Source organism: Myxine glutinosa, unplaced genomic scaffold (genome assembly GCF_964187855.1).
Source record: "Myxine glutinosa unplaced genomic scaffold, kmMyxGlut1.1 SCAFFOLD_3079, whole genome shotgun sequence".
NCBI classification, from domain to species: Eukaryota; Metazoa; Chordata; class Myxini; order Myxiniformes; family Myxinidae; genus Myxine; species Myxine glutinosa.
In genome coordinates this window covers 1,560-26,965 of record NW_027619172.1, presented here as the reverse complement: position 1 = coordinate 26,965, position 25,406 = coordinate 1,560, and the positions used below count along the sequence as shown (strand labels likewise).

The window sequence follows — 25,406 nt, the reverse complement described above, 5'->3', positions numbered from 1 at the left end:
AGAACTGTATTATATCGTCCGCAGCCCCCATTTCTCTCAACAGGTTTTCAACATCCTGCTTTTTTGCGGCTTTGACAGAGGAAACCATCGCAAGAGATGCTGGTTTGAAGTTCCCCCAGTTTTTGCCTCGTTTTAGGACGCTGTGATAACAGTACTCTGCGGCATAAGTCGACTAAAACCCAACCTGCTCGCCGGTAAGGGAAAGCATGCGGGCATCGCTCAGTTTGAATGACTTCTGTGACTTCAAAAAAGCATGCGTCTCGGACTTCAAATCAAACGCATGCCAGTCTTCTCCATAGACCATGAAGGTTCCCATGCTTCTTCATAAAGGAATAATACTCCTCAGGAAGCATGATTGTGTCGTGTTTTCGAATCATTTGCTCAATACGACCAAAGACACGATCTGCCGGAAGGAAACTGCGCCCTCCGATTGGAAATGTGTACGGAACATCCAAATTGGGAAACGCAGTTTTCCGTAGAACACTCAACATTGAAAGGACATTCATGTTTTTGTTCTGTCCATAGCACGAGTCACTGAACAACTGCAGTTTTTTTGAAGACCGAATTTTGCCATTCAGATGAACCCTGAAACAGTTATCAAGTGCTGAGGCTATCATATTGGAGTCCTTTTTATTTTGGTGCTCCATCCACACATATAGGTGAACATCATCTTTGTTCTGAGGGCTGTCTTTCCCATGATGAACAACTACCACAAACAGGTAGAGGTACAACTGACGCGAATAGTAGGCCTGACTTATGGGGGTTCAAGGCAAAACCATATTTTGCATCATATCAAAACAGACTGTGGTGGAATCCTCCTGAATTCTACCAAGTAAATCGTAAAAAAAACCCTGGCTCGTCTTCTGTGTAAAACAAACATAGCTGCCTTGGTCTTCTTTTCATCAATAGTGAAATGAGGATCATTTACTGACAGCTTGTAATTAGCGCACGTTGCACAAGCATCTGTTGCCGGATGGCCGAATGGAGGGCGCTGATTGGCTGAGCGGATATATCGCGTTTTGTGTAAAAAGGGGAAGGGCGCATATCACGGCATGAAAAGAAAGCGGATATTCAAAGAGCTTAAACTGAAGGAAATATCGCGTGTTGCTAAAAACTAGACTGATGACAGCGTCCGGCTATGCATTGACAATATAAGGGTGGTGCCAACTCCAAAATGTTGGATATGGCGTTTAGCGATGAAACTCTTTATATATATACTGTGTGTATGTATATATATATATATATATATATATACATACACACAGTATATACACCAGGTGGTCCAGAAACCCTGGGCACATTTTGAAGAACGATACCTGCAACAAACAACTAAGTTTATTGTTGTTCTTTGGTGCAAAACAACACATGATTACTTGTAAATGGATGCGACTGCTTCAACACACACATGCATCACGTGATATGCAACAGGGTGAAGTGGATCATGTGATATGGATCGGGGTGAGCTTCACTCACTGTGCTGCACGCGTTTGTCTTTGCAGTCATTCAGTTCATTGTGAATTAGACGCCCTCATGTGACGGAGGATATCATGAGACAGAAAATTTGCACTGTACGCTTGTATTCTGCATCTGGAAATTCGACTGAAGTTCACAGACAACTTGTTAAAGAATGGGGTGCCAACGCAATTGACAAAAGAACCATCGGCAGAATAAACAAGCAGTTTGATGAAACCGGCAGCATTCTTCCAAAACAGTCACCAAGTAGGCCTCGTACTGTTCAAACTGAGGAAAGCAGAGCGGTCATTCAACAACAACTCGACAGTAAAAAGCATTATCAACTCGTCATTTATCAAACGTCACCAACACAAGACGATCATCGATTCAAAGAATAATAAAAGACCTTAATGCAAAACCATACATACCCAGATTAATTCACCAACTATCTGAGGATGATTTTGACAGATGCGTTGAGGCATGTGATACATTGCTTGGGTTAATGGATATGGACAATGATTTGCAGAACAGGATCTTGTGGTCAGATGAATCCAAGTTTACTTTATCTGGTTCTGTGAATCGTCATAAAAGTGCGATATGGGCAGTAGACGACTCACAATTTACTGTTGAGCACAACGTCCAGTATCAAGCGAGTGAGTCCGTCTGGGCAGGCATTTCTTCTGGAGGCATTGTTGGGCCAATATTTTTCGAAGAATATGTGAATGCTGCAAATTACCTTCTAATGTTGGAGCAGCATGTATTTAGATGCAATGATGGCCAAATCTGGTTCATGCATGATGGTGCGCCTGCTCATTATGCTGCCAATGTACACTAGGCCCTTGATTTGAACTTTACAGACAAATGGATTGTCCGTCGTGGTCCGGTTGAATGTCTGCCGCGGTCTTGTGATTTAACATACTGTGATTTCTTCCTTTGGGGTTTTCCTCAAACACAAAGTGTATGCGAGGGATCCTATGACCCTTAGAGACTTGAAAAAAATCATCCATAATGAGACTGCTGCCTTAACGAATGAAACATGCAGAACTATGTGTCACAGTGTTTCGTCATGGCTTCAGCTGTGCATATAATAGACAATGAAGGAAAACAGTTTGAACATTTGAATTGATCCGTTTCATGTATATTAGACTGATTAGACTGTTTAACGAGTAATCATGTTTCGTTTTGCACCAAAGCACAATAATAAACTTAGTTGTTTGTTGCAGGTATCATTCTTCAAAATGTGCCCAGGGTTTCTGGACCACCAGAAATATCACTCTTTCAATGAGTTTGAATGGAGAAAAGGAGTCATTCTGCTGTTTTGTGTCACTGTGTGTACCACAATGAGCATGGGGAAAAGAAAGAAAACCAGAGAATTGTCTGAGGAGGTCAGACACAAGATTGTAGCCAAGCATGGACAATCTCAAAGTTACAAATCCATCTCCAGACATTGATGTTCCTGTTTCCATCATGAATGAGCGATTTTTATATTGCAGGCACCTGCAACTCACCACAGGCGAGTTCAATTCCAAAGTAAAGGAGAATCACCTGCTTGAAATCTAATTATTTCTAACAACTTCTAAAAGGTGCCAATAATATTGTCCGGGACATTTTAGGATTTCTGTGTGGAATAAGCTAAGATTTAGTATTTTTTTCAGCTTTTTTGGTTTAGTTCCCCTGCAAACCAAAGAAATACATATGTGGATTCCAAAATATTTTTTACTTTCAACAATTTTCTGGAAGAAATGGTGCATTATTTGAAGAAAGTGCAAGGGTGCCAATATTTTTGGCCAAGACTGTACAAGCTTTAAAAGATTGCATCGCATGACAATATTGCCAGAACAACATTTTTGCAAATACCCTTTTCCATGGATTTGAGCTCCTTAAACAGAAGTCTGTGCCTAAATCAACCCATGTACAGTATCTCATACTTTCTTGAAGAATGATTGTGGTAACCAAGGATAAATTGAATTAATGTGTTGAGTAAACCCAAGTCAAACCCATCAGCCACTTTTTATTCCTCCACAGTGATGAGTGGAATATGCATCAGTTTCTGTCCCAAAATACACAAGTAGTCCACAATAATCTCTAACCATCACAATCATATAATAAAAACGTGCTCTATTCTATTTGAAAACACCAAAGAATTTGAGACACACCTGTGAAACATACTCTCGCCAGCAGCCATCCTCAACTTTCCAGTACCAGCACCACTTAGTGGTGAGAACGAAGTGCCCAGGCTTGGAGATTGAGTTTGCAGTAGAGAAGCGCCGCACAGGATGGCCACCAAGTTTCATATTCAGGAAGTCTACTTTGCAATTATCACCGTTGTGGCTGCAACAGACAACAGAGGTGAAACAAAATATAATTTTCAAAATCATCATTAATTATGTGCAGAATTATCCGATTATAATTTTCAATCAACTGACATTATGACCTGATTTTTTTTTTTTTAACCAGCAAATCACAAAATGGAAGAGACTGACAAATTGAGAAAAGCACACAGGCAGAGAGATATTAAAGAATACATTACAACGCAGAGTTCACATCAGTAGGACCATGTTTTTATTTGTCTTAACTGTGCAGATGGAAGGCAGAGGTTGAAGAAAGTCAAAATTATGCAATTTTAAAGAATGCTTGAATAACCAGAGCGCCAAGCAATTAAATGGTTGCCTACGTGACTAGATTTTTAGCAGTGCATCTAATAATATACGCCTGGTCAAACATGTGCTGGGAAATTTTAAGAGGGTGTAAACTAGAAAACGTCAAAGGGAAAGTGTGAAACTTGTGGCCAGATGTTAAAAAGGGAAGTAAAGCAGGGTTAAAATAGCCATTTCTTCAATACAACATGCATTTTAAGGCCATTTTCCCTGCTAGAGCAGGGGTTTAGCCTTGCGGTCCCCATGACAATCTTCTCCATTTTGCCCTATTTTCTGCATCTCTCCTTGTTAACCCCTTTGCCCGCATTTCTTCTTCCACCATCTTCAGCCAAGTCTTTCTCGGTCTTCCCCGTCCTCTCCTTCCTTCTACATTCATTTCCATCACTCTTCTCAAACAGTCACTTTCATCCTTCCTCAACACTGACCAAACCATCTCAACCTGTTCCTCTTCACAGCATCAATCACAGGCTCTATTCCCATCATCTTTCACATCGCAATTCATCATTTGTCTTCCTCTCTCTCAACGATACTCTGCACATCCACCGAACTATTCGCATTTCCACCCTTTCCAGCCTCCGTTGCTGCTCTTCGTTCATTACCCATGTCTCAATCCCATAAATCATAACACTTCTCACACATGCAGCATACACCTTTCCCTTCAGCTTCAATGACATTCCCCTCCTCGTCAGCACGCCACTCAGTTCCCGAAACTTCTTCCAGTGCACATCTTACTTTAGCATCCGTTGCCGAGTCTGATCCACCTTCTCCATTCAGCATGTGTCAGAGGTAGCAAAATGTTTTCACACCTTCCAGCTTCACGCCATCTCCAAGATCCAATTCAACATTTCCTCCATCTGCAGCTCCCTCTGTGCACACCTTACATTTGAATGTAGCTGCCACACTGGTTAATGACCCTCGTAGACCACTGCATTTTTGATGAACCCACTCAGCGCACATTGTACATTGAATGGAGTTCACTCAGACACCATTCCTGCACACAGCACATGGCCACTTCCCAGTTCTTTCCACCTCACCACATGCTTTACCACTTGCCATCACCTTCGTCTTTCCGATATTCACCTTCAGACCTTTTGTCTCCATACATTCCTACCACTTGTTCATCTTTTCCTTCAGTCCATCCATACTTTCCGCAATCAACACCAGATCATCTGCATACAACAACTCCCACGGTAAACCCTCCTTTACGTTCTGAGCCAGCACCTCCGTCACAGCTACAAATAGTAGTGGACTTAGTACAGACACCTGATGCACTCCCACCTTCACCTCAAACTCACCACTATTCCCATCCTTTGTCATTACTGCTGTGCGCGCTCTCTCGTACATTGCCATCACCACTCTGATCAACCATTCCTCCACTCCTAACTTCCTCAAAATGCCCATGTCACTACTTCGCATGGAATCCTATTGAATGCTTTCTCCAGATCAACAAACCCAAGAAACAACTTCTTCCTCTTCTCCATGTACTTCTCCTGCAACTGCCTTACAATAAAAAGCGTGCCTGTCATTCCTCTTCCTGGCATAAATCCAAACTGCATTTTGTCGATCTTCACTTTCTTCCTTATCCTCATCTCCAACATCCTTCCCAATACCTTCATTCCATGCTCCAATAACTTTATTGCTCGATACGAGCCACACTCCAGAGGGTCACGTTTCCCCTTGTATAGAGGGACGAGGGTACTCAATTCCCAATCCCCTGGAATGCGGCCTTCTTTCACCACCAGATTACAGATCTCTGTCATTCTCTTCACACCCCAACTTCCTGCTGCCTTCAACATATTTCCCACAACTCCCGTCGACACTCCCGCTTTTCTACTCTTCATTGCTTTTAGAGCTTCCTCAACTTCCTTCTCAGTTATCTTCTCTGCCGGTTCTACAACTGGGTTAATCTCTATGTTGCCGTCCCATTCATTCTCTGCATTCAACAGCATTTCCATATATCTCTTCCATCTTCCTTTAATTCCATCTGGGTCCACAACGATTTCTCCCACTTCATCCTTCAAGCAACTCACCCCAATCACATCGCACCTCTCTTTCACTATCTGCTTTGCAATCCTGAAGACCCTCTTCCAAATCCAAGCGTTCTCCGAACATTTTCCTATATGCCTCCTGCGCCTTTGCTACCTCTTTCTTTGCAGCCTTCTTGGCTGCCTTATAACTTGCATGCTCTGCCTCTTCTGCTCCGTACCCTTCGCCTTCTGCCACTCCTTGAACTTCTTCCTCTTCTCGTCAATCCTCTTTCCAACTTCATCATCCCACCAACATGTTTCCGAGTGCCTCGGTGGTCCTTTTGTCCATCCACATACCTCACCAACGGCTCCCAACAGTCTATCTTTCATTGATATCCAAGCTCAAGCACATCATCCTCTACCATACTCAGCCTCTCTTTTAATGCCTCCCTCACTGTACCTCTTTCAACCTCCACACCTTCATTCTCGGTTGGTACTTCACCCGCCGAGCTCTCCTCGCACCTTTTACCCTTATGTCGCAGACAACCAAGTGGTGCTATGAAACAGCCTCCTCCCTCCGGATCACCTTTGTGTCCCGGAGGTGCCCCCTATCTCGCCTACGCACCATCAGGTAGTCAACGGTTGTCGTCGACCCACCTGACGTGTATGTAACAAGCTTATGATCTGCTTTCTGGAACTGAGTATTACAAATCAACAAACCAGCTCCATCAGCCAACTTCAAAATCCTTTCACCTTCTCCATTCCTGACACCATATCCGTAATCCCCATGAACTCCCTCAAAACCGTCCATACTCCTTCCTACATGTCCATTTCAGTCTCCTCCTACCACAACACCTTCCTTATCTTTCACGATTTCCATCAGCTTCTCCATTGCACACCAGAACTTGTCCTTCTCTTCATCGCTCCAACCGACCTGCAGAGCATATCCCGAGATGACGTTCACCAAGAGCTTTCCAATCATCATTTTCACAACCATCAACCTTTCACTCACTCTAGTCACACTCACCACACCACACTGTCTACAAACTCCTCAGAAAACAGGACACCAACACCATGCACGCCTTCTGGGTACCCTTGCCACACAAACTTGTATTTCTGTCCCTGCCTACCCTTCACCATTCTCACACCACTTCCCTTCCATCTCGTCTCCTGCACACAACATATGTCCGCTCTTCTTCTGACCAATACTTCCACCACTTCTCCTGATCTCCCTGTCATTCTCCCTACATTCCATGTCCCAAATCTCAGAAACCGATCTCCACGTGGGGCATCAGACATTTCATCGTCATAAATGGAGTGATTTCCACCCTTGCTTCTATCGGGTTCCCCACCTTGATTTTTGATGAGGGGGGGCGAGGACCCCCACGGGGTACATCGGGCTGTAACCTGCCCATATGTAATTGTAATTGTCATGGTTCCCTTTTTGAGGCAATGTTTTATGGCCGGATGCCCTTCCTGACGCCAACCCTTTTCGTCGCCTTTTACGACACGCAGGGATACGGTGTACCTATTCTAAACCAGGGTACACACCGGGAAGTTAACCAATCACAGCTGCATAGTAACCATCCCCCACCTTCTTCAGTCATTGAAGGTTAACACAGGAGTAAATGTGAACAGTTGACAAATGCGACAATCTGAAAATGCAAGATCAAAACTACCATTTCATGTATCACGTTTTATATTGACACGTCAGAGGGTTCCATTAACACAGACCATCTGCGCCCGGGGTACAGGACCCCCGCAAAGGACCAACGCAGGGTTTATAGCTACTGTGTTTAATATTGCCACGAATCCCCAAGATTCACACTAACGTAGCTGAACCTGGCGGTGGTACACGCGTGAAAGGCAAAAAGATGGGAACACATTTCTTATCATTAAAGTGGGGGTTTTGTTTTATTTACAAGGTATATAGAGGGGAGAGATAAGACACCAATAATAAATAACTGGAACAGACCAGGCGGTCAAAGGACAAACGAGTCAGGGGGGGGGGGGGCACACACAATTTAATGTACAACGAGAAGAAATAACCCACAATGACGCAAAATACCGGATTCACACAACAAAGGAGCAGGCAAGGCAAGCAAGCCCAAAGCTGGTAGCGTGCAGGTCGCCGCACACCATGGAGCAATGGCGATGAGGGAGAGGGTCAAGAGAGGAGGATGAGAGAGAGGGATGAGAGAGAGGGATGAGAGAGAGGGATGCGAGAGAGGGATGAGAGCAATGTTGCTCTCTTGAAGTTCAAGGTCCAACTGGTGCACATTAGCGCAGTCAAGACACTCGTAATCTCTAGGACCGTCTTTGTGGGCAGTGGGTCCCTTCATTAGCCACTGCTTTTTTGGGCGTCACTGTCCTCCCAGCCATCCCTCCCCATGGTGTAGCTCCAATAATTTAAAAAAAAAAGTCTTCCATCCTTCTCCAAGGCTCTGCAGCCGACCTCTCTGCAGCCGATTAAGTATTGCAATCCCGGCTTTCAGTGGGTGGCGCTATATGATGCACATTCACTTAGAGAATTTGTGCCCCTCAACGATTAATTTAATTGTAATCGCCTCAATCTTTTCCGTGCACACCAAGTACAACCACAAGTTTTCAACTCATTCCATGAAGCGGTTTAGGAATGCAAAGTCAAACAAATCTTCCTCTTTTTTTCTTGAGTGTGTAGCACAAACCTGCGGGGTAGCATCATTGGCTGAAGGAGTAGCTGTGGTGTAAATGTAACAATGCCCTCTAAGTTAGGGCAGAAATTTGGAATTTAGTAAGGGTACTGGCAATAGCTCATCTACTCTTCACAAAGGACACCATGGGATCTTTAACATCCACAAACTAATGCTGGCAGACAGGACACCCAGTTTAATGTCCATCCGAGGGACGGCATGCAAATTGATGAATCACCCTGGCTGTGAAACACCTGGGATGACATTTTATAGCTGGGCCGAGATTCAGACAAAGTGTAGACGGCGGACTTCCTCTCCTCTCATAGTCAACACGTGGCCATTCTGCCCACCTATTTAAGATAATAAATACATTTAATAACACCCATTTTCAGATTAAGTAACCTAATAAGAAATTACGGTACTGAGTGATAAACTTTAACTGTATAATGTTTGTGATGTGCTTAGCAAAAGGAAGAATACCTATCAAAGTCAGGGTTGCAGAAGTCCTTCTCCACCTCTTCCATTTTGGGAATGTCCCTCCAGTCCCACCCCCATGGATGCCATTGCCAACGATATGGCAGGTCAAAGTGCATACACTGGCACTTGTCTGCATTTACAAAAAAATATATAAAATGTTTACATATTATGTACAAGCATGTGGTGTTTCAAAATCAATCGGGAACGTACAAAGGAAAAACATGGCTGATCCCACATAAATTACTGGAACATTGGATTTTTTTATTTTATTTTACAATTACAAATTTTTACAATAATCAGATCTAATAATTATTATTTTTGGAAAATTCAGTTGTCTTTAACTTTGACTGTGATGTAACAATGACACGACATAACAACCAGATTCTGGCACAATGACTAGCATCCCAGCTCTGAGCCGAAGAGGTCAGCAGTTGAATTGTGATCTGTCCCAGTCATACCAAAGACTTTAAAAATGGGATGTGCTGCTGGATCGCTCGACACTCAGTGCTTAGAGGACAGAGCATGGATAAATCCTAAGGGTTGAAATCACATGTGGAGGGGAAATTTATCTTAAAATGTCCCCACTGACTCCACAGAGCAACATGCCATTAAAAAAAATGGCGTTGCCCATACTCAAAGTTCCTGCAGAAGTTAATGGTTGTGTTTGTCTATTCAAGACTGGTGTTGTCATGTCCTTGTCTACGTGTGTGTCTGCTTGTGTGTGTGTCTGTGTGTGTGTGTGTGTCTGTGTGTGTGTCTGTGTGTGTGTCTGTCTGTATGCCTGTATGTGCGTCCGTGTGTGCGTCTGTACGTGCGTCTGTACGTGCGTCCGTGTGTGCGTCTGTACGTGCGTCTGTACGTGCGTCTGTACGTGCGTCTGTACGTGCGTCTGTGTATATGTGTCTGTGTGTGTGCGTGCGTGCGTGCTTCTGTCTGCGTGCGTGCGTGCGTCTGTGTGCGTGCGTGCGTCTGTGTGCGTGCGTGCGTCTGTGTGCGTGCGTGCGTCTGTGTGCGTGCGTGCGTCTGTGTGCGTGCGTGTGTCTGTGCGTCTGCGTGCGTGTGTGCGTGTGTGTGCGCGTGCGTGTGCATGCGTGCGTGTGTGCGTGTGTGTGCGCGTGCGTGTGCATGCGTGCGTCCGTGCATGCGTGTGTCTGTGCGTGCGTGCGTGCGTCTGTGTGCGTGCGTGCGTCTGTGTGCGTGCGTGCGTCTGTGTGCGTGCGTGCGTCTGTGTGCGTGCGTGCGTCTGTGTGCGTGCGTGCGTCTGTGTGCGTGCGTGCGTCTGTGTGCGTGCGTGCGTCTGTGCGCGTGCGTGCGTCTGTGCGCGTGCGTGCGTCTGTGCGCGTGCGTGCGTCTGTGCGCGTGCGTGCGTCTGTGCGCGTGCGTGCGTCTGTGCGCGTGCGTGCGTCTGTGCGCGTGCGTGCGTCTGTGCGCGTGCGTGCGTCTGTGTGCGTGCGTGCGTCTGTGTGCGTGCGTGCGTCTGTGTGCGTCTGTGTGCGTGCGTGCGTGCGTCTGTGTGCGTGCATGCGTGCGTCTGTGTGCGTGCGTGCGTGCGTCTGTGTGCGTGCGTGCGTGCGTCTGTGTGCGTGCGTGCGTGCGTGCGTCTGTGTGCGTGCGTGCGTGCGTCTGTGTGCGTGCGTGCGTGCGTCTGTGTGCGTGCGTGCGTGCGTCTGTGTGCGTGCGTGCGTGCGTCTGTGTGCGTGCGTGCGTGCGTCTGTGTGCGTGCGTGCGTTCGTCTGTGTGCGTGCGTGCGTGCGTCTGTGTGCGTGCGTGCGTGCGTGCGTCTGTGTGCGTGCATGCGTGCGTCTGTGTGCGTGCGTGCGTCTGTGTGCGTGCGTGCGTCTGTGTGCGTGCCTGCGTCTGTGTGCGTGCCTGCGTCTGTGTGCGTGCCTGCGTCTGTGTGCGTGCCTGCGTCTGTGTGCATGCCTGCGTCTGTGTGCATGCCTGCGTCTGTGTGCGTGCCTGCATCTGTGTGCGTGCCTGTGTCTGTGTGCGTGCGTGCGTCTGTGTGCGTGCGTGCGTGCCTTTTGTGTGCGTGCGTGCCACATCTCCACCAGCCATAGACCATGTTAAAAATAAATTGTCAAATAAAGCAGCATTTGATAACCAAAATACAAAAGCAAGTTATGGCTCACATGGAAGTTTGAGCCCACTCTAGTGGGTCTGAATTTTAAAAATAACTGGTAAAGTTAGACGAAAAATAAAAAGGAAGTGGCAGAAGATAAAATGGTTATCCACTGTTTTTTAACCATTACTTACCTTTGTATTGGCAGTGCTTCCGCAGATAATAGAGGCAGATCTCATCTTTTTCTGTGTTGTTCTCAGAGTCAGGTGAAACAGACATCGCTGCCATATTGGCCACCATTTGAGAATCGTTACTTGTAGCTCCTGAATAAAAAACAAACAAATCATTTTTCTGCACTTAAAACTGGCATAGGTTTAGGATACCCAGTTATTTAACCACATGGTGGGAGTCTTATGTCTAGATCACTACAATGGTGACTGCTCACACATTTTAATGTGTCATTGTAGTGTATGGGAGCAAGCCCAACGTCACGAAAGTGGCAACAGAAGTAGTAAGAAAGTAGGGCAGTAAGAAATAATGTGAGAAAAATCAGTGAATTTGAATCCTAAGGAATTGGAGGTTGTAGGTCAAAGGAAAAATCTGAGGAGGGTAAATCATATGTCTAACTGTGTTGGGAATGAAAGAGAATGCATGTTGCTATATGTATGCAGGATGGCATGGTATGGCTGACTTGCAGGGCTACAGGTATGCAGGGTGGCATGGTATGGCCGACTTTCAGAGCAGGATTAACCTTTTGTGGGCCTGGCAACAAACAAATTTGTGGGCCTCCATTTGGGGCACCATTGCAAAAGACAGGGGATCTACACAGAAGTTGTCTAGTAGCAAGCACACAGCTGTATACAAGTTTTATTTACAATATTTACAAGTTTAAATCTCAGATGGAGGTGGCAGCCACTAGGGTAACAGCAATGGTAGCCCGAGGGGAGAAGGACATGTACATAAGTGTCCATAAAATAAATAACAAATGAAAACATAAATAAACCAGTGGATAAAACAGCCTGCCATTTGCTGATCCCACTAAGTTCTACACATATTCTATACAGATTATAGCATTAAATTATATACGTATTTATTGAAATGTATCACGATGTGTACACTTGGGTCGATAGGATGGCCTAGAGCTACGTACATTCGCCTTTTGGCTGTCTAGACTGGGTTTGATTCTGACCCAGCTATAAACTCAGCCAGGGTGATTCATCAATGTGTGCCATCCCTCGGATGGACGTTAAACGAACGTCCGATCTGCCAGCATTCGATTAATCGAGGATTCATCGCCGGCACAATGGACAAATTGCAAATTCCTGTGCGATCTAGTCGAACCTCACGCTTGGCCAGCCGATTCGTGAAGACTCGGGCTAAGCTTCCCCCAGCCAACCTCACAATAAAGGTGGGATAATGGTAGCAATTAAAAAAGAGGATCGCGGTGTACACTTAAAAAAAAAACCCTCTTGGTTGTCGGCCTGGTGCCAAGGTGTCATTGTAAACCCGGCACTGCTGACGTGTATAGGCCAAGCAAGTTTGTCGAGAGTCAACCATTGGAGAAGGGATGACACTAGCTAATTCTGCTGAAAAGCAACCATGGTAATCACAATAAAGCAAACAGACGATTAAATAGCTCCAAAGTGAGTCAGAAGCTGAAGCTTATTGGGAAGCAGCTGTTGTCAATCAATCTGACAACTTTGGCCTGGATGCATTCAAGAATGTGAACAAAAAGATGAGCACCGCCCTAGAGATGAGCCTGGTATTCTATCTTGGGCCAAACCTAGGTTTTGTAGGGATTAAAGAACTGCATTTTTGGCCCCAATGATAAGCCTGCCTCTATAATGACATATATTTGAGGCAAGTTTTGCAGTGTCGCAAAACAAATTCATCTCAAATGGACGGGATTGCAAGGAAACTGCAAATATGAATAAATAGAAATGAAAATATGTCCCAGCCAAGTTGACTTTAAATAATGTGGGGGGTGTAAAAAAAAGGTTCTCCTAACAAGATACAATAGTCCAATATATCACTATTTTTTTTAATGCCAACTAAACATATAATAAGGGGAAAAAACCCATACTAATTACAAGTACAGCAATTGTATATTGGAACTAGAACGGCACTCTTCAACATTGGGACGTCAACCGATATGCCTCCGCCCACATTATTACATAATTATACATACTTGTACCAAGTTTGATTTAAACCCCTTCAGCTGTTCTCATGTATCACATTTTTACTTGACATGGCCTCTGATCTTTGACGCCAAAATATTTTTGCATCATAGTGTACTTACTGGGAAGAGTACCCGTCCCAAGTGATGCGAAAAGCTAGCATAGGATCCACATCCCATATCTACTCTCTCCAACTCCTTCCCGTCTCTCCCTCACTCCCATCTCTCCTTTCCCTGTCTCCCCTCTCCTTCCCCTGTCTCCCCTCTCCTTCCCCTGTCTCCCCTCTCCTTCCCCTGTCTCCCCTCTCCTTCCCCTGTCTCCCCTCTCCTTCCCCTGTCTCCCCTCTCCTTCCCCTGTCTCCCCTCTCCTTCCCCTGTCTCCCCTCTCCTTCCCCTGTCTCCCCTCTCCTTCCCCTGTCTCCCCTCTCCTTCCCCTGTCTCCCCTCTCCTTCCCCTGTCTCCCCTCTCCTTCCCCTGTCTCCCCTCTCCTTCCCCTGTCTCCCCTCTCCTTCCCCTGTCTCCCCTCTCCTTCCCCTGTCTCCCCTCTCCTTCCCCTGTCTCCCCTCTCCTTCCCCTGTCTCCCCTCTCCTTCCCCTGTCTCCCCTCTCCTTCCCCTGTCTCCCCTCTCCTTCCCCTGTCTCCCCTCTCCTTCCCCTGTCTCCCCTCTCCTTCCCCTGTCTCCCCTCTCCTTCCCCCGTCTCCCCTCTCCTCTCCTTCCCCCGTCTCCCCTCTCCTTCCCTGTCTCCCCTCTCCTTCCCCTGTCTCCCCTCTCCTTCCCCTGTCTCTCCCCTCTCCCTGTAAACTTGTGTACACTTGGGCCGATAGCATGGCCTTGGGCTACGTGGGAACGGGTCTAAAATTTGCAAGAACAAAGGAGACAATGACGTTCATGGGAGAAACAAAAGTCGATACAAAAAGTAGAATCCAAATCCAAAAAGATCACTACTGGTGTCCCTGGCCAGTAATAAAATAAAATCAAATAATCAAGTATATCAGCTTTTAATAAGCCTTTATGATACAATCATGACAGGTGCACAAAACTCAACAAAACACTGAGAATTATACAGACAATGTTATGGATTACGTCCGATGCATTATTTTCCATGAGGGAATGGGAAATGGGAACGGGTCGAAATTGGATTTTAAACATGTATGGGTCAAAATGTTAGGCTGGATTAATTTGGTGTGATTGAGGCGTGAATGTGAAATGAACAAACCTACGATGAATAAGCACAGCCTCCATTGCTTCAGAAATAATTTCAAAAAGGTGGGCGGTGCATAGGCACAAAACGCTGGCTTGATTGCTCGATGCCTCGAAAAAAATAACAACTCAGGTTATGTAATGAAGCCAAAACATTGCCATTGTTTATGTGCATATGTTTATGTGTGGAGCTCTTGCCAGGGAGGTCACGGTTTTTTTGAAGCTGTCCACGCTCTCCACGCTCGCTCGATGTTAAGTAATTGTTCACAATTGTATTTTTGTCGAAACTATTTATCTTACGTGTGTGTACCTATAGTGTGTCCCTAGGAAGATTCTCGGTGTTAATCTTTCATACCTGTATAAAATAGTCGATTATTTTGTGCCGTGTTATTTGCGGTCTAGTTCTTAAAGCTTCCTACCTTGAGGCTTTGTTTTCTCTCAGCGGTCGATTGCGGTCCATTTAATTTCGTTCTCAGTTTTTTCCCAGTCTTCCTTGTTTCCTCAGCTCCTAGTTTCCTCAGTTACTTCCTTGTTTGAAATCTTAACTCAAAAACAAAACAAAAACATTTCCTTCTTTGTTCTTTTCGTTCGTTTGTTCTTTGACCACGTGTTTCACCCCCATTCCCCCAGATAGTTTTCACTGTTCAATTTAAATGTGTTTAAACTTTCCCCTGAAGTGCTGTATTCTGTCGTATATTATAACACTTTTTTCTTCTTTAAAAGGTTGCTTTCGCCTTGCTCACCAAATCTATTCATTCCAAAAAAAATTCCATCTCCTACAGTTCCTCCTTTCTACATTCCCTAAACTCACCTGCACTTCACCCTCCACCCCCCCCCCCCCTCCAGTGTACTTAAATGTATCTCTGACTCGAAGGTCACAAGAAACTCATTTTGCAATAAATGTTTGTTTTTTCTCCATTTCCCCCCTCTCACCCCACCTCCTCAAAGCGTCCTCCCCGCTTCTTCCCCCTTCCAACTCTCACCTCCATCTCCCCCAACCTTCTTCCTTGCTCTGCCCCCACCCCCCCTCAAATAACACCTCACTGTGCCTCACCCAATAACCATCAAACCTTTTGTCCGCCCCATCCTTTCCTTTCTCCGAGCTATTCTGAAATCTGACACACTTTCAACAGCTCTCCCTACCTCTTCCTCCTCTTCCACATCTTCCACATCTGACCCTACCCCTCCCCCCCCCCCCCCCTGTTCTGTATCCGATGCTCCCCCTTCCTCTTCATTAACGGTATGGACCTCAAGCATCCAGGGCCTTCTCTCAAACTTGACTGATCTCTCCATACATGTTGCTTCTGACAAACCAGACTTGATCTGCTTAACAGAAACTTTCCTCCTTCAGGATGTCTCTGATTCCTTAATATCTCTCCTGGGTTACTCCCTCCTCCGGTATGATAGACCTGAGCCTCGTCCTGGAGGTGGGGTTGCTATCTATATGAAAAAAACTCTTCCTCACCCACCCTGCACTGCCCTCTCTCCACCTCACCCCCAGGAATACCTTTGGCTACGGCTTCCCCTTCGCTCCCACCTTTTGTTCATATGTGTGTTGTACCGTCCACCAAACAGTGATGACTCAAACTACATCTCGCTGTCTGATAATATGGACCAACTTCTATCTACTCATGCCAACTCTCTCTTCCTCATATGTGGCGATTTCAATTGTCACCATGCCAGTTGGCTGGGTGTGGGTACCTCTCTCACCAGCCGTGGCTCCTCAGCAAAGGACTTCTGCGACTAACTGGGACTGACACAATCTGTCAATTTCCCAACCCGGATCTCAGTCAACGGAGCATCTTCTCTTCCAGACTTGGTTATGACTCACTTCCCTGCAAATGTCTGCTGCTCATCTTCTGCTCCAATCGGCTCATCTGATCATGTGCTTGTTAAAGTGGACATCTCTTTGACCATTCTCAGTGAGCTTCCTCAGCGTCTGAGTCTGGCATTTCACTCAGGCTAACTGGCACGGTCTTCAAGCAGCCATCAATCATCTGGACTGATCTCCCATCTCTACCGCCTCTGACAGCAACTCATCCTGGGAATTCTTCCAAAGTAAATTGCTCTCTCTCATGCACAGATTTATCCCATCTCGTCTTCAGTTGTCATACCCTTCCTCCCGTCCATGGTTCACGGATTCTCGTGGTGAGGCAGTTGCCCAGAAACAACTTGCCTTCACCTCCTGGAAAGCAAATCCAACAGAAGGAAATCTTATTTCCTTTCACAAAGCCCGAAACAAGTGTGTGTCCACCCTCAGGAGAGCCAGGAAACAATATCTCTCCTTTCTTAAGACTGAACTCTCAAACCTGTCTCCCTCTTCCAAATCCTAGTGGCATCTGGTCAAATCTGTTCCTGGTGTTTGTTCCCCCTCCATCCCCTCCCTTACCTCAAACAGCTACACAGCTGACTCCGCTCGTGAAAAAGCTGAATGTCTCAACTCTGTGTTTGCCTCTAAATCTTGTGTCCCAAACCCATCCCTCTCTCTACCCACCATACCCAGTCGTACCCAGCTGCTCCTGGACTCTGTGTCCTTTTCTCCTGACAAGGTGGAGAAGTTTCTGTCAACCCTCGACTCTGATCTCATCAGCCCACGGGTCCTAAAATCCTGCTCTGCCGCTCTTTCACTCCCTCTCTCTGTTCTCTTCACCCTCTCTTTTGCTCAATGTCATCTGCCATCAGCTTGGAAATGGGCCAACATCACTGCTTTACACAAAAAGGTGCAAAAACAGATCCTTGCAACTACAGACCAATCAGTCTTCTCCCAAATATCAGCAAAGTCATGGAATCCATCATTGCTTTGGATATGAAATCTTTCCTCTTCTCTAATGGCTTGATCTCTGACCATCAATTTGGTTTCAGACCAGGTCACTCTACTCTGGACATGCTGCTTCTGCTGTCTAAACAATGGATGGAGGTCCTCAATGCCAAACAAGAAATTAGAGCTCTCTCCCTTGACATATCACGTGCCTTCGATACGGTCTGGCACCCCGCTCTGCTCACCAAACTCTCCTCCTATGGTATCCATGGAAATCTCCACACATGGCTTGCGGACTTCCTCTCTAGTTGTAGTCAATGTGTGGCCCTGAGTCCGTTTCTCTCATCTCCCCTTCCTGTTCAGGCTGAAGTTCCCCAAGGCAGTGTTCTGGGGCCTGTGCTTTTTTCTGGTCTTCTTCAATGATCTCTCTGACTCTCTTGAAAATCCTCTCTACCTCTTTGCTGACAACTCCACTCTCTGCCGCTCCATTCCTCATCCCTCAGATCGGCAGTCTGCAGCCTCCTCACTCTCTGCAGACCTGGACAAAATCACAGACTGGTAAAACAAATGGTACATGTCTTTCAATCCTGACAAATCTCACACTCTTACTATGTCTCTCCGAAAAGACTGACTGGACAACCCTCCCATCTACTTTCTCAACAATCCTCTCCAAGAAGTTCTGTCACTCAAGCTTTTGGGTCTCACTATCTGCCATGATCTTTCCTGCGAAAACCACATTTCCAATCTGGCCTCCAAAGCCAGTCGCCGACTGGGCATCCTTCATCGTGTAAAGTCCTCCCTTGGCACACCTGAGCTCCTCACCACATAAAAGGCTATCATCCGCGGCTCAATGGAATCCTGTTCTCCCCTCTGGGCCAGTGCTCCTGCCTCACACCTAGCTCGGCTTCACGCTGTTGAAACCAAAGCTTTCAGAACCATTGGAATCTCCCGCGATGAAGCTAACTCCGAGGGCCTTTCACTTACTCACCGCAGGCAGGTTGGTGGTCTTTCTGTCTTCTACCGACAACTCTCCGGCCCTGCGCCCCCAGCTCTCTCTGGGCTCTGTCCCCCAAATATTCCTACAGGTCGCACAAGATCTGCCTGCAACCCTCTTATGGTTAAACTGCCAAAATCAAGACTCTGCTCACCTTCACTCCTTCATTCCTCTTTTCTCCCACCTCTGGAACAAACTCCCTCACTCTCTTCAATCCCTCTCCTCCATCCAGGTCTTTAAAACAGATGTTCACCACCATCTATTATCTTCCCCCATCCAAAACCTTGATCTTTTCTACCCCCGCTAATTTCACCCCAGATCCACTTCTTTGAAATACCAACTTCTTTCCTGGAAGTCCTTGGAGTGTCCTTGTTTTATACTTTTTTAATGCCATGAACAAACTTTAGTAGATCATGGGTGATGAAGGTTGTGGTCAAGTTTCATCAAAATTGTATTTGTAGTATTGGAGAAGTAGAAGACGAAGAAGACGAAGAAGAATAATCCACCATTTTGCCTTGCTGGGCATGTGAATGATGGCCCGGCCTGTGGATTTCAACGTGTCTATCACGCTCACTATGATATGAAAGATTTAAATCAAAACAAACTGAAGAACAAAAAACCCTAGAGTTTGATTTGTGAACACACACCAACAAACTCAACGAGACAGGAATGGTGAACCATACCGTCACATCACATGGGAGGTTATAGGCTTGTGGTCGTTGTGAACTGCCTTAGACAGAATAAATTATGTTAATGTGCTGAGCAGGCAAATGCGAACGCATGTCAACTTTATAGGTGTCCTCTTTTCTCTCCTAAAAAAGAAAAGAAAAAAAAATCATTAAAAAAAAAATCAATGTTCGTGCAAACAAAGGCAGAAACATAGGTAAACAAGAAAGAGCAATCAGAGATTGCAGATCCTCATCAGCACTTGTTTTGTGTGGTATATTTTGTGTGGCAATTAAATGGAAGGATATACTAAATGAAAGGTCTAAATGGTCTAGTTGTAAATGTGTAAAGGTCAAAAGTCTGAAAAGTTGTAAAGGTCAAATCTAAACCCTAAAAGTTGACAGGTATGAAAAGGTCTAAATGGGTCTGAGAGGTCGAAATGGTCTAAATTGATGAAAGGGTCTGAAAAAGTCGAAGGGGTCTAAAGGGTGTAATTTAAGGTCTGAAGTGTCGGAATTGTCTGAAGGGGTCTAAAGAGTCATACAACGTATAAAAAGGGTCTAAAGGTCAAATAGATCTACAGGGTATTAAAAGGTCTGAAAGGTGATGGTTTAAAGAGTAGAAAGACATCTAAGGGTCTTCGGAGTTCTAAAGGGTTTAAGAGGATCTAAAGGGTGTAATGGGGTCTATGGGTTTTAGGAGTCTACAGAGTCTTAGGTGTCTGAAGGGTGTTGGGGTTCCGGGCGGTCTTAGGAGATCGAGTGTGTAGCAACATCGCCTACTAACTGACATATTGGCGGGAGTGAATTGACCCCTCTGACCTCAAAATCACGTGAAAAAAGGAGATCTCAATCAGACAAGATTTCATAATGTAGAAATGGGGAATGGTAATACTGTACAGTACAAGCTCTCAATGTTTGTCTACCTAGCTTTGCAGCCATGATTATCCTTCTTGGTTTTCTCAACACAAGATTTCGCCTCGTATTAATTCCCGGCAACTCTGATTAGACAACCTCGTGGCACCTCAGTGATGACCTCTCCACTTCAGATTTGACGCACAATCATTTGATGGCTCGATCAGAGATTTATCGATTCCAGATTCGCCACGTGACTCATCTGAAAGGCCGATCAGGGTTAGAGGAGCGCAGTATCACTCTGGGCTTACCTCCACAGCCCACAAAGTATTGGAGCAGTCCATCCCAGAAAGGAAGGCTTGATCTCCCTTCCCATAACCCATCTCAACCACATCAGCATCTCCCCCAATCCCAACATTTTGGTGAGTACCCCTGTAACTGTTCATTTAACTTAATTAGCCCATTCCCCACGCAGAGGGGAATCTGCGTTTTGAGTTTGCATCGTAACTTTTCTACTATTTGAGTTTTGTCATCAAATTCTCAACAAAGCGTTATTATGAGAATATGGAGAAGACAAATTAATAATCTGTTCAAAAGGTCAAAGGTCAACACCAGATTAAATCGTCAATTTTAATCCAATTGACATGAAATTTTAAGAATTTGCATATTGGTTTACAGAATTAGTTCACCAATAAAAGGAGAGAAGCCGATTGTTTTCAGGTCAACAAACAAACAAACAACAGGCATTTTAAGGCCATTTTCCCTGCTAGAGCAGGGGTTAGCCTTGCGGTCCCCATGACAATCTTCTCCATTTTGCCCTATTTTCTGCATCTCCCCTTGTTAACCCCCCTGCCCGCATTTCTTCTTCCACCACCTTTAGCCAAGTCTTTCTCGGTCTTCCCCATCCTCTACTTCCTTCTACATTCATTTCCATCACTCTTCTCAACCAGTCACTTTCATCCTTCCTCAACACATGACCAAACCATCTCAACCTGGTTCTCTTCACAGTATGTTTTCAAGTCAAAGGTCACAAAATTGTCAATTTCCATCTGATTGACTTGAAATTGTAGCAGGTTTGCTTATTGGGTCACTGAAGCCTATTGCTTTTGAGGTCAAAATGTCAAGGTCATCTAAAATATGCAATTTGTATTTGGCTTAGCTGTTTGTCATGTTTAGCTTAGGAAGAAGAAGTCCAAATACAAAGCAGACGCGGATGGCCTTTACATTTTCAGATGCTTTCTCGTTGGCTATTTGTGTATTTCATTTATTCTTTATTGATTTTAAATTTACACAATTAAATGTCTTAAAACATAGATAAGTCGATTCTGAGTTCAAGTTGAGGCCCAGACTTTCAGGGAAAAACGTATAAAATTGTACGCCAAAAATATGCCTGATACTTCTATGTTTGTGAAAAACAATTCCAAGTTCTAATTTCATATACTGTCTTGCTTTGTCCATTACCTCTTAATGTTCAAGATGTAATTCAAGTGAAAGAATAATGATATATTTGAATGCCTGTTCTACATGTGATATGTACAAGCTCTTTCTTCACAAGACAAAGGGTGAAGCCCATGGCGTTTTAATCAACACCTGAAACAATCACAAATACCATGACTAGTCCATGGCATATCAAATAAATTAAAGGACTCACATTATAATTAGAAGCCAGGTGTTGGCTTAGCGGTTAGGGTGCTGGTTTAGCGGTTAGGGAGCTGGCATGGGATCCTAGGATCCTGGGTTTGAATTCCGGTCGATCGCTGAATTAACGCCAGGGGGGTTGACTCAGCCTGTCATCCTTCCGAGGTCGGCACATTGAGTACCATATCACTGGTAATTCTGTGTTTGTCGCAAGAGGTGACTAACAGGGTTGGCGGCAGGAAGGGCATCCGGCTGTAAAACATTGCTTCAAAAATGGGACCACGGTGCCCAAAAAAGGCCAACCCCTGCTCTGCAGGGAAAAATGGCCTCGAAAGGTGGTTCTTCTTCGACTCACATTATTATTAGACTATGGTGTGCTAATATCAAGCCAAAAAAGTAATAAAATTAACATGGCAGAGGAAAAGGTGTGTGTAGAAGGAAGTGTTATTAGCATAGCATGAGAATGATGAAAATCTACCGGTAGCTACGTCCGCTCGTGTTGCATCTTGCATGTGGGCAACTTTACGCAGCTTCTCCAACAAATCTGTCATGTGATCTCCAAAGCCTTTGTTTTTCAGCAGCTTCTTGGTGTTTGGTGCAAGGAGGTCATGAGATCTTTTGCAGCTGTCGCCGTATTTGCAGTCGTCCAGTATGAAGTGACGGCAGACATGCAACTTTGTACACTTGCCTTGAAATGAGCAGTTGCCATAACTACCATCGCCAGTGTTATAGTGAGAGCAGATCTGTGATCCAGACAAAACACGTAATGCATGTCAACTTCTTAGCCAGCATTATTTGTTTTATTCTTAGCAAAAACATAATACTTGCATTGATCATTCAATTTGTTCTTGGTATTGACATTTTGAGTGCAGACAAAGTTTGCAGTTGTCCTGTGTTTGAAAGCCTCAGAATACTCTAAATTTGATAGACAATGAAAGACGGTGGCACATTTACAATTATGATTGAAAAGTTTTATTATGGATAAAGCAATAAATATTTGATTCCTTCAACATCTGCTAATGTTAATGTATCAAGAACTCTATGGAAATTGAAAATGGTAATACTGTACAGTACAAGTTTCCCCCCAAGCTTAGTGACTGTGTGTGTTTTATCTAGCAATATTGTGTTGTGTCATGTATGCTCATCTGTATGTCCTGTAGCTCCACTACGAGCTTCAGATCAAAAATGTATTTTAAAAAAAACCCCAAAACATTGTTGCCATTGTTGTGACGTCACTGATACCCAGAGTGCCCTGGGAAGTGACAGCACTTCCCCAAAGCTTAGTGGCTGTGTGCGTTTTGTCGAGCAGTCTTGCGTCGCGTCATGTATGATCGTCTGTATGTCCATGTGTGTGTATCGTAGCTCCACTACGAGCCTCGGATCATGTACAAAAATATGAAAAATAAAAATCTAATTGGTGTGTTTATCCAATAAAACAATGTTTGGTGTAAATGGGTTTTATATATATTCTAAATTCTATATATAAATTCTATATATAAAATTCTATATATTCTATATATATATCTTCTATATATATATAGAATATATATATTCTATATATAAAACCCATTTACACCAAACATTGTTTTATTGGATAAACACACCAATTAGATTTTTATTTTTCATATTTTTGTACATGATCCGAGGCTCGTAGTGGAGCTACGGGACATACAGATGAGCATACATGACACAACACAATATTGCTAGATAAAACACACACAGTCACTAAGCTTGGGGGGAAACTTGTACTGTACAGTATTACCATTTTCAATTTCCATAGAGTTCTTGATACATTAACATTAGCAGATGTTGAAGGAATCAAATATTTATTGCTTTATCCATAATAAAACTTTTCAATCATAATTGTAAATGTGCCACCGTCTTTCGTTGTCTATCAAATTTAGAGTATTCTGAGGCTTTCAAACACAGGACAACTGCAAACTTTGTCTGCACTCAAAATGTCAAAATGTCAATACCAATGTCAATACCAAATGTCAAATCCAATAAAACAATGTTTGGTGTAAATGGGTTTTATAAAGGGGATTATAAGTGTTGAAAGCACAAGTGCCTGTTCACACGAGTAAAAACAAAAATTCATCTCAGAGGGTATGGGAAGTTATCTATAAACACAGTAAAAGAATGATAGGGCTTATTTTTGATTAACCCTAACCGTAACACAATCACAGACATGGGATTTAACAACTGCAAGAACGTGTGTGCATCACTAACTTTTTCCACAGATGACTACTGTGACAATTTACCTTTGAAAAGGTAAGGACATTCAAAATTATTCTCAAGCCAAATCAACTGGTATTAATGCCTGGAGTTGGCTTAATGTTTAAAGTGGCTGGCTTATAATATTAGGGTCTTGAGTTTGAGTCCCTGCTGTGCCATTTAATTAGCACCAGGTGGGTTGATTCAGCCTGTTATCCTTCCGAGGTCGGCAAAATGAGTACCAGCTTACTGGCAACAAGGAGCACTGCATCAGCAGCACAGCTACACCTCTAAAAAATTTTTTTGAAGAAACCAGCAGCCATAGGCATTAAAAAAAATTGTGACCATAAGAAACATCTGTGTGTAAGAAAAATCAGTAAGAAACAAAAATCAGTGAATGAAATTTCCTCTGTCTGGTAGCACCTGCCTGTGCAAAGGCTATCTGTCTAATAATGGCAAGTGAATGGGACTTTCTCAACGAGGGGCAAATTATTAGATGACCACGATTTCATTATGAATATTTATGGAGATCAAAGTAAAAACGAAACAAGAAGGGCAGAAAAGTTGTAAACTGAAAGAGGGATGTGGAAGAGAAATGATATAGGACTAATAAACAGAGGTGTGAAAACAAAAATCAAGAAAGACCAAGAAAAAGATGCTTGCGTGAAAGGGTGGAAATCATAAAATTAATGTGGCACTCGACATTAACATGGCAGCAATAAAGTTTCACCTACGAGAAGCTCGTCAAGGTGAATGGAGAACATCTCCCAGAATAACTTCATCATTTTGGGTCATTTATACTTGGTGTTGCAGTTGTTAATGGGATAAAAGTTGATAACAACAAAGTAAATCTTGCTTGACTTCGTCTCACCTCTGGAAGCAAACATCTGTCATTTAACAGCAGGACGGAGAACAGGCCCTTTTGACTCAATGGTCTCTCTAACACGTAACTAGGAGAGCTGAGCTTTGCAACAGTGCAAGGCTCATCCAAATTATGTGCATATTTGCAACGGTCTCTGTGGAAAGAAATAAAATTATTCACCAAAGTCAAAGAATAGGATAGGATAGCGAGTCAAAAAAAAAAGGTATATCAAAGGGAGGCGCTAAGCACCCCTCCTTTATATAAGGGATCGTTTCTCTGTATGCAACTTTAACATGGAGACTGAAAATACGTTTCTCGGCTTCCACTGGACAAAATCGGCTGCAAATATCAGAAGTAAATGCTTTGTACGTTGAGGTAATATGTTCCAAATTTCAGCAACGTCCGTTTATGCATTATTGAGTTTTATTAGGAAAACCCTCGAAATCACGTTGGTGTCTGGTCTGCCCAAAATGTGTTGGCGCACATATCTCAAGGACTATACATTGAAACTAGCTGAAACCTGGAATATACATTGGCCAATACGTCTAGTTAATGGCGTTCGAAACAAATTCCACCTAAGTGCTAAAGTTTTTGCTTTAAAATTCAATATATAAATATATACACATAAATAAATGTATAAAAATATATACACACTTTATAACTCTTCAAAATGTTATGACATACATCTAATGTGCTGGCCCAATGGCCTAATGGATAAAGCATCAGACTCCCAAGCTGGGGGTTGTGGATTCAAAT

General features: G+C 44.1%; 1 protein-coding gene across 1 annotated transcript; it reads right to left on the bottom strand.

Moving 5' to 3' along the window:
- Positions 1-1,479: 1,479 nt before the first annotated feature.
- On the bottom strand, positions 1,480-24,804 carry LOC137413164 (protein mono-ADP-ribosyltransferase PARP12; the record flags this gene model as incomplete). The annotated part of the gene is made up of 6 exons (XM_078769557.1): positions 1,480-1,740; positions 3,609-3,783; positions 9,229-9,355; positions 11,482-11,610; positions 22,053-22,317; positions 24,660-24,804. Coding segments are annotated over 6 exons (961 nt in total), but the record flags the coding sequence as incomplete, so codon positions are not given.
- Between the last annotated feature and the right edge of the window lie 602 nt (positions 24,805-25,406).